The sequence below is a fragment of the Myotis nattereri genome, assembly GCF_964212035.1.
Source record: "Myotis nattereri genome assembly, chromosome: X".
Classification (NCBI taxonomy): domain Eukaryota; kingdom Metazoa; phylum Chordata; class Mammalia; order Chiroptera; family Vespertilionidae; genus Myotis; species Myotis nattereri.
The window spans coordinates 134,826,034-134,836,070 of record NC_138078.1 but is presented as its reverse complement, the minus strand read 5'-3'; the positions used below and the strand labels follow the sequence as shown (position 1 = coordinate 134,836,070).

Genomic DNA, 10,037 nt, shown 5'->3' with positions numbered 1-10,037 from the left:
GCCAAGAGCATCTCCTCATGCTGAAAAAGGCTTTCCCCCCCCATTTAAGCAATCCTATCCTATATAATCTATCTATACTAATAAAAGGGTAATATGGTAATTAGACCGAGTTGACTGGCCATCTTCTGGACGTCCGACTTCCTTCTGGACAAAGCCATGGTGGTAGGGGCTGAGGCAGAGGCAGTTAGAGATTATCAGGCCGGCAGGGGAGTGCAGGTGGGGGCAAGATCAGGCCTGCAGGGGAGGGCAGTTGGGGGCGAGATCAGGCAGCCAGGCAGAGGCAATTAGGCAGGCAGATAGGTGAGTGGTTAGGAGCCAGCGGTCCCAGTTGTGAGATGGATGTCCAACTGCCTAAACTAGCAGTCGGACATCCCCCAAGGAGTCCCAGATTGGAGTGGGTGCAGGCTGGGCTGAGGGAATCTCCCCTGCACCCCTGCACAAATTTCATGCACCGGGCCACTAGTATGCTATAATAGACTGACAGGCATGAGTGTGAGGCAAGTTGCCACATCACCTTGAATACAAGATGACAGAGTTGTTTGAAAAATCAACCATACTTCCCTTTCATTTTTGTTTTGATGTGGAGCAGGGTTTACAAACTCAGCTTTCTACCACGGTCTGGAAGATAAATGAGTGAAGAAAACCAAGTTATTTTTTTTCTATAAGGAGTTAAAGAAAAAAAAACTACCAGAAAGCTAAATCAAATTTTTTTTTTTTTTTGGGAGAGGGCTCCAGGGTGGTTAAAGGAATGGCTAGTCATTTCAGGAAGAGGCTCAGGTAAAAGCCAGAGACGCCAAGGGGGTGCAGGGGGGGCCTCGGAAAGGCCTCTGGGCTCCAACGGCTCCTAGTCGTGCTTGAGGGTGAGCCTCTCGAAGAGATACTCGCCCAGCCCAGCCTGGGGGCCGGCCAGCCTGCAGATGTTAGTCAGGTGGTCACCCATCTTCTTGATGAGTTTCACCTCCTCATCCAGGAAGTGGTTCTCCAGGAAGTCGCAGAGATGAGGGTCGACACTGGTCGAACCCAGGGCATGCAGATCCAAAAGGGCCTGGTTCAGGATCCTCTCCAAGGCCAGGGCGGCCCCCATGGCGTCCTGAGCTTTGCCCCACTCATCCTGGGAAGGTTTCTGCACGTCCTGAAAGAGAATGCGGCCGCCGCGCTTGTTCTGCAGCTTCAGGATATGCTCCACGCCCTCGCGCTTCTTCTCCGCCAGCTGGAGGAAGAAGCGGCCCACGCCCTCCAGAGCCACATAGTCGCGGTCGAAATAGTAGCCCAGAGAGAGGTAGGTGTAGGAGGCCCGTAGATGCAGGTTGGCCAGGTGGTTGACCGCGGCCTCCACCTCGGTGGAATAATTCTGGCGAATCTGGGAGCTCATGGTTGTCCGGCAATAAGGAGTTTAAGGTAGAAAAAAACAAAACAAAACCGGTGTTGGCTGGTCCCGGGGGTGGTCCTGAAGGTGGTGAGTGGCTGAGACGCAGGAGAGTGGCCGGAGGCTGGAAGAAGGGGCGTCCCTGGGTCTGTTCCGTCCAAACACTGTTGAAGCAAGAGACAGATCCGGGAGCTCCGAGTGCGCTGCCAAAATTTTTTAAAAATGTTACTGAATTATTGTATAAACATGTAACATAACATGTATGATACTCTAGATTTTATTTTAAAATTAAATTGTATAAAGAGACAAAATAAGCAAGAATCCAGCTCTTATTTTCTTTTATTTTCTAGATTTATCTACAGATTATTTTCTCTACTATAAGAAAAATAGGGAAACAGTGATGATAAAGGGTGGTAAACATATCCTTGGACTCAGAGGAGTACAACCACTTGTCTGCTGTGTCCATGGTTTTGCCACAGTGCCATATAATTGGAATCATACAGCATATAGTCTTTTAAAATTGTTTTCTTTCACTTAGTAATATGCCTTTAAGATTTTCCATGTCTTTTTGTGTTTTGATTCCTCATTTATTTTTAGTACTGAATGATGTTCCATGTGAAGTGCCCCACATCCCCCATGGTTGAGGGTTTGGGATCTGGAGAAGGGGCCGCACACAAATGAAAGAGACAAGACAAGAGATAATAATTTGGAAATTGGGGGCCATGCGGGAGCCCATCAGAAGAGGAAGGACTCCATCTGGGCTCAGGCCTTGCCATCCTTTTATTCAATTTGGGATACACCTATAGCCCTTAGGCAGGCAATTTCTAGTAACAGACAGATTATCTTACCAGTAAGGATTTACATAACTATCTGGTGGGGAAGTTGCTTCAGCTACCATTGTCTGGACTAAACAGTAGGTGCATAGCCCTGACCTTTGCAGGGCTCAAGGGTCACCAGCATTCTGGGCTCCTTGTCCACACCTCTTTGCTAGAGAAGATAATAGGCGGCTTCCCACAGTTCCATTATCTGGATTACCACAGTTTATTTATCCATTCATCTCCTGAAGGACATCTTAGTTGCTTCCACATTTTGGCCATTATGAATAATGGTGCTACAAGCATCCATATGCAAGTTTTTGTGTGGATATAAGTTTCCAACTCATTTGGGTAAATATCCAAGAAGCATGATTACTGGGTTGTATGGTAGAATTATGGATATTAAACTGCCTTCCAAAGTGGCTGCACCATTTTGTATTCCCACCAGCAACGAAGGAGCCTCTTCATTGCTCCACATCCTTGCCAGCATTTACTAGTAGTGTTGGCATTGTTTTGGATTTTAGACATCCTAATAGGTGTGTGGTGGCATCTTATTTTTTAACTTGAAATTCTCTAATGACATATGATGTTGAACATATTTTCCTATGCTTATTTTCCATTGTTCTTTGGTGAGGTGTTGCCCACTTTTTAAGTTGAGTTGTTTATTTTATTATTCTTGAGTTTTAAGAGTTTTTTAGGATTGTATGAATATTAATCCTTTATCAGTTATGTGTTTTGCTAAGATTTTCTCCCAGTCTATGGCTTATAATTTCATTCCATTACCAGTGTCTTTAGCCAAACAGAATTTTTTAATGAAGTTCAAATTATCATTTTTTTTTCTTTTATGGGTTGTGCTTTTGCCGATGTATCTAAAAAGTTATCACCAAACCCAAGATCACCTAGATTTTCTCCTATGTGATTTTCTAGTTTTATAGCTTTGCTTTTCACACTTAGATGTATAACTCCTCCTTGAGTTAATTTTTGTGAAGGGTATAAGGTCTGTGTTTAGATTTTTTATTTTACATGTGGATGTCCAGTTGTTTCAGTACCACTTGTTGAAAAGACTGTCTCTTCTCAATTGAATTGCTTTTGCACTTTTGTCAAATATCAGTAGACTATGGTTGGATGGGTCCATTTATGGGTTCTTTATTTTGTTCCATTGATTTCCTTGTCTATTCTTTTATTAATAACACCCTGTGTTGTTTATTCTAGCTTTGTAGTAACTCTTGAAGTCAGGTAGTTTCAGTCATCTACTTTTTTCTTCTTCAGTATTGTGTTGGCTATTCCAGTTCTTTTGCCTTTCTAAATATGCTTTAGAATCAATATTCACTATCCACAAAATAATGTGTTGGTATTTTTATTGGAATTGCATAAATCTATAGATCAATTTGGGAAAACTGACATCTTAGAAATATTGTCTTCCTATCCATGCACATGGATTATCTCTACATTTATTTAGATATTTTTTATTTTGTTCATCAGAGTTTTTTCATTATATATTTTGTATATATTTTGGTGGATATCTAACTGATTATTTAATTTTTGGTATCAATATTGGTTTAACATTTGCAAAAATGTATCACACTAATGTTAAGATGTTAGTGATAGAGGTAACTCGGCAAGAAAAGACTAAGTTTAGAGGGAAAATGATGGGAATAATGAATGCAGTTACAGTTTACATTTTATAGGATTTTCAAAATATTTAAAACCCAAATAACTTACAATTTTCTATGTGATAAATAAATGATTTTATGAACTTTTTTAAAAATATATTTTACTGATTTTTTATAGAGAGGAAGGGAGAGAGATAGAGAGTTAGAAACATCAATGAGAGAGAATCATCGATCAGCTGCCTCCTGCACATCTCCTACTGGGGATATGCCCGCAACCCAGGTACATGCCCTTGACCAGAATCGAACCTGGGACCTCTCAGTCCGCAGGCCGACGCTCTATCCACTGAGCCAAACCGGTTTCGGCAGATTTTATGAACTTTTATGATTGCCTTGTAAGATCACCATTGCTATCCCTATTTATAGAGGGAAACTTGATGGTATCTGACCTACACTGTATAATTAGTAGGAGTATACCTGATATCTCTTTGGTGAAGAAGTATATGAAGAGACTGTCACTTATCATGGATCATAAAAAACCCAAAAAAGGAATCAACACTATGAAAATATACTAACATTAATGTGGCTGGACAGGATGGCACTATGCTGAAGTTTAGTATTTAAAAATGTTAAACATTGTTTTAAGAAGCTAATGATCACTTACTGTGAATAGAAGGATTTGCTACTTGTCAGATCAGATTCCCATTTGATGGGCAGCCAACAAATGAAACAGATTAATTTGCCTCCAAAGAAATAGAAGATAGCAATAAAATGTGTATATATATATATATATATATATATATATATATATATATATATATATATAAAATTTATTTTTCCTGGAGCGGGTGGGCAGTGTCTACTGAAAAAAGAAACTGGCTGTATTTTACATGAGAACTCTGTTCCTCTATTCCATACTCTGTTCCTAAAGACAAGGTTACAGTCTTGTTTAAAAACTATGATTTGTTTTCACTACATTTTAAAATATATTTTTATTGATTCCAGAGAGAAAGGGAGAGAGAGAGAGAGAGAGAGAGAGAGAGAGAGAGAGAGAGAGAGACATCAATGATGAGAGAAGATAATTGATTGGCTGCCTCTTGCACGATCATTGAGCCCAGAACCCGGGCATGTGCCTTTGACTGGAATTGAAACCAGAAAACCAGCTAGGGCTGTTTTCACTACATTCTGCCTGTTGAGTTATTGTTTTTCTCTATTCTTCTTTTTCCTTACTATTCTTTTTATCATCAAAGGTATGCATCTGATATATGTTCACAAATACCATGTACATATTATATATATATACACTATATTACATATACACAGAAATTTATCCATGAAAGCATTTTATTAGCATAGTACATTTTGGCTGATGGAATAAGTTATTTTTTTTTTTCCCCATTTGGTAACAGCAGCCACAAAAAATTTTTGCATACCTTATTTTCATGTAGAATTTCAATGTGTTTTATTTACCATCATAGTATGTAGGACGATTTTGTAACCTCTTTATAGATAACTATTACATGTAGGAAATATATAATTAAGTAGGGGTAACTTTAAAATTAAAATTAGATGGTTTGCTCTTAATGACAGCTGACTTATAATTTGAATAAGCATCGTATTTAAAATGAAAAAAAATACATATGAGGAAACAGAAAAACTTGGACTTAACATGTCTCAACACATCAAATCTCATGCTTATAGAATCTTGGAACTGACAGCAACATCAGGTATGGCCTAAATTAACATTCTTATATTACATTCCTGGAAAGGGAACACTACAGAAAGTAAGTGCCTTAAGGGCCTTGACACCCAGTTAGAGCCAGAATCAAGGCTAAACTTAGGATCTCATGGTCCAGATGGAGCTTGGGGTCATAGTTTTTGAAGTTGCATAGGCATGCTTTAACAGTTTCATTAACTTGGGAAAATCCCTTAACCTATTTGAGCATCAATTTCCTTAACTCTATATTAAGAATTCATTCACCCTATTATCATTTATGTTCCAGGCAATAGCAATAACTGAAGAATTGTTGTTAAGATCTGAAAATTAATAGCTGTCTACATGAGTCATAAATGCTCACTTACTATTAATGCTCTTTTTTTTGTTTGTTTTTTTTACTCCATAAGAGATAGTTCCATATAATCAAAGTAGACTTTATAAAAGTAGTACAGGCTATATATTATACTTATTTGTTGAGAGGAAGTTCATCAAAGATCAAGAAACTCATCCACATCTACACAATGGAATACTATGCTGCTGTAAAAAAGAAGGAATTCTTACCATTTGCAACAGCATGGATGGATCTGGAGAGCATTATGCTAAGTGAAATAAGCCAGTCAATGAAAGAAAAATACCACATGATATCACTCATTTATGGATAATAAGACCATTATAAACTGATGAACAAAAATAGACACAGAGGCAGAGCAGCATTGAACAGACTGTCAAACTACAGCGGGGAGGGTTGGTGCGGGGGGGGCGGGTGGCTAAGAGATCAACCGAAGGACTTGTATGCATGCATATAAGCATAACCAATGGACACAAGACACTGGGGGATAGGGGAGGCCTGGGGAAGGTCAAGGGGGGAAAAAAAGGAGACATATGTAATATTCTTTGTAATACCTTAAGCAATAAAACAAAATAAATGAATAAATAAATAAATAAATAAATAAATAAATAAATAGAAAGAAACTCATCCACAATCAGAACAAATTTTAAAAATAAATACAAACTGCCAAACCGGTTTGGCTCAGTGGATAGAGCATCTGCCTGCGGACTGAGGGGTCCCAGGTTCGATTCCGGTCAAGGGCGCGTACCTCGGTTGTGGGCACATCCCCAGTGGGAGGTGTACGGGAGGCGGCTGGTCGATGTTTCTCTCTCATCGATGTTTCTAACTCTCTGTCCCTCTCCCTTCCTCTCTGTGGAAAATCAATAAAATATATTTAAAAAAAAAATAAAATAAAAAAAAATAAAAATAAATACAAACTAAATAGAGTCTTTGTTAATGATTCTGAACCCTAACTGCATATGAATCCATCGAGGAACTTTTTTCTTTAAAAAATTAAAAAAAAACCATGTTAATAAAAGTATGTTTCAAGTGTACAATTCTATAATGAAATACATGTATATTGCATTGTATGTTTTTATTTTACCTTTCTTTTTTTTAAATGCTGATGTCTGGACCTTATAGCTGGAGCTTCTGAATTAATTGTTGGCAGTGTTGGGGAAAAGGACATCGGTTTTATGAAAAGCTTGCTGGTAGAGATCCTGTGGGCCAGACTGAGCAGCATGAGTTGTCAGTGGGCTGCATCAGTTGACTAGTTTTCTGTGGGTTACATGTCTAGATAGCATGAAGAGTCTGGCTCTCAGCATGGAAGCTCCACTGCAGCCAGTGCGGTTCCATTAATGTCTTTCTAAGCTCAGCTGTGATCTTAATGAATTCTAGCTGAGTCTCTTCATTTTTACTGCTTTTTATTCCAAGCATAATAGCAATTACAATTGGGTGGGGGTGGCATGAAATTTAGAAGAAAAGGTACTTGTCAAGTTGAATATGGTGCCTTCCTATTTCCTGGATGTTTTGAGTTTGCTTTTGAGAATGACACCCCCCTGGGGATGTCTAAAGAACACTATCACAAATTGAAATTGCAGTGTGCCACAGCTGTGTATCTTTTTATTCAAATATTTTCTTGGAAACAACTTAACCTAGGATTACCTTCTCTCTCTCTCTCTCTCTCTCTCTCTCTCTCTCTCTCTCTCTCTCTCTCTCAATTGATGCATGAGGTAAATGGGACTCAGGCAGGGTAATTAGAAATCTACTTTGGCTCCTTTTGCTATGTTTGCATCATGTTATGCCCAGGAAATAAATAATGGGAATATTATTGGTAAAAAAAGTTCTGAGTACTGGGGGAGAGGAGATAGAAAGTAGAACAAGTAAATAAAGAGGGTGGTTTATCAGGATACTATATTACGGTTGTGGAGTGTCAACCTGGCCTCCTTGTTTCCTTGTATTTATCATCACCACCACCAACTAATTCATTCTCATTCTCTCTCTCTCTCTCTCTCTCTCTCTCTCTCTCTCTCTCTCTCTCTCTCCCATCTCCCTAGATTCCCCAATACTTTTAGATTCATCACAATTCTTAGGATAAGAAATGAATTTATAATTCTCAATAGCCTTCACCTCCCCATCTTCTCTGTTCACAAAGTCTGGGGAATAAATGTGGTTTCCCAAAAATGGGGTTAGGGATCCAAACAGTGGATTTGTGTCATCTCTCCCACCTCTCTATGTTACCCAATGCAAGCAAAGAAATTTTGGCCAGGCAAAGCCCTGAATCATACACCCTGCCCTCCATGGCTTGGTCCTATTAGGTACTGATCAGGTTTTTGGCACTCCCTTTCCTCAGAAATAGATCCTCCTGCCTTCCCCACTCCGGTCTTTTGGCTGATATACTGTTGTGTGTAAACAGGTCTCTAGATAATACTGCCCCTGCCCCTGCACTGTGGGATGTCTTTGCATAAACTGCTTCATGAATCCCATGCTTTTGTCCCTACTCCTCCACCTGACTGCAAACTGAAAAGTTGGCTAATGCCTGCATGACAGTATTATGACAGAGCGCAATGCAACCCATCAGATAGAGGAGGTAGCCCCTGGTTTCTTTATATCTCACTCATTTCTGCCTGTTATCGGCCTTTCCTCACTTTATCAGCTGTATTAATACCATCAAACCTGAGTCTTTCTGAGCCCTCTACATAATAGCAGGAAAGGACTACATGACCTGGCTTACTTGGGATAACCTCTGTTAACCAAAGTTCCTTGAGCATACCAGTCTTGAGCTTGCTATACTCATTGACCTTCAGGAAACATTTTATTATCACGTTCAACCATTTTAGACCTTTGGTTTTCTATTGGATTTAGTTCCTTTAAATTAACTTTCAGTTCTAGGGAAGGTTCTCTTGTTCCAATTTCCCTACTATCTGCAGGTCTGACACTGAAGAGTATCCTATTACCTTACAGACAGACCAAATGGAACTTTTGTCTCTTTGTTCCCTGCTACTACCAATCACCACCAAATTAGTGTTTTGTTTTTTTTCCTGGGTCTGGAATATGGAAATGCTGACATTAAAGTATGAATATACATAAGTATCTCCTCAGTGATTTTTCACCCCTTGACGCATGTGTATTTTTTTTTTAAATATATTTTATTGATTTTTTTTTTTTTACAGAGAGGAAGGGAGAGAGGAAGGGAGAGAGATAGAGAGTTAGAAACATCGATGAGAGAGAAACATCGATCAGCCACCTCCTGCACATCTCCCACTGAGGATGTGCCCGCAACCCAGGTACATGCCCTTGACCGGAATCGAACCTGGGACCTTTCAGTCCGCAGGCCGACGCTCTATCCACTGAGCCAAACCAGTTTCGGCGACGCATGTGTATTTTATTTTTTATTGATTTTTAGAGAAAGAGGAAGGGAAGAGAGAGAGAGAGAGAGAGAGAGAGAGAGAGAGAGAGAGAGAGAGACATAAATATGAGAGGCTTGGAATGGAACTGGCAACCTATAGGTGCATTGACACCATGCCCAACCAACTGAGCCAAACTGACTAGGGCTATTTTTTATTCTTAAACTGTTTTTCTCATAAGACCCATAGGTTGTAATATAATTTCTATGTACATTTATATTTTAGCAAAATACCAAAATGCCTTTGGCTTCTAGATGCTGTATGAGGAAAGCATGCAATATCTTGACTTTCATTTTTATTCTCTTCTTACTAAAGCTACTTTTCCTTTAGAGACTCACAGCAAGGTTGGGCAACTTCGGAAGGAAGAAATCTGCCACTGGTAAAGAATATTCTTGCCCTGACTGGTTTGGCTTAGTGGATAGAGCTGTGGACTGAAGGGTCTGTCCTAGGTTTGATTCTGGTCAAGGGCATGTACCTTGGTTGCGGGTACATCCCCAGTAGGAGGTGTGCAGGAGGCAGCTGATAGATGTTTCTAACTCTTTATTCCTCTCCCTTCCTCTCTGTAAAGAATCAATAAAAAAAGAATATTCTTGACCTTCCCAGTACTATTTATTTTATTTGCAATAAATGTGCAAATAAATTGTATTTAAATAATGCATAATGCCTAGATATCCATGATTTCATGTTGGGTTGAGCCATCTGCTACATATTGAACCTGTTCTTTTTTCAAGTCCATAAGGATAGTTAGGGATGAGCCTAAGATGACATCTGAATGAGGAGGACACTTTATCAGA

The 10,037-nt window shown here is 39.5% G+C and overlaps 1 protein-coding gene across 1 annotated transcript; it reads right to left on the bottom strand.

Annotated features, from left to right (window-relative positions):
- Nucleotides 1–725: 725 nt before the first annotated feature.
- Nucleotides 726–1,557, bottom strand: LOC308511208 (ferritin light chain-like). Its single transcript, XM_081081218.1, has one exon. The coding sequence runs from the start codon at nt 1,370–1,372 to the stop codon at nt 845–847; it is 528 nt and encodes a 175-aa protein (XP_080937344.1). The 5' UTR covers nt 1,373–1,557; the 3' UTR covers nt 726–844.
- Nucleotides 1,558–10,037: the final 8,480 nt, after the last annotated feature.

Excerpts from the sequence above, each read along its gene's own strand:
- LOC308511208 (XM_081081218.1), bottom strand. The coding sequence starts at position 1,372 with ATGAGCTCCCAGATTCGCCAGAATTATTCCACCGAGGTGGAGGCCGCG.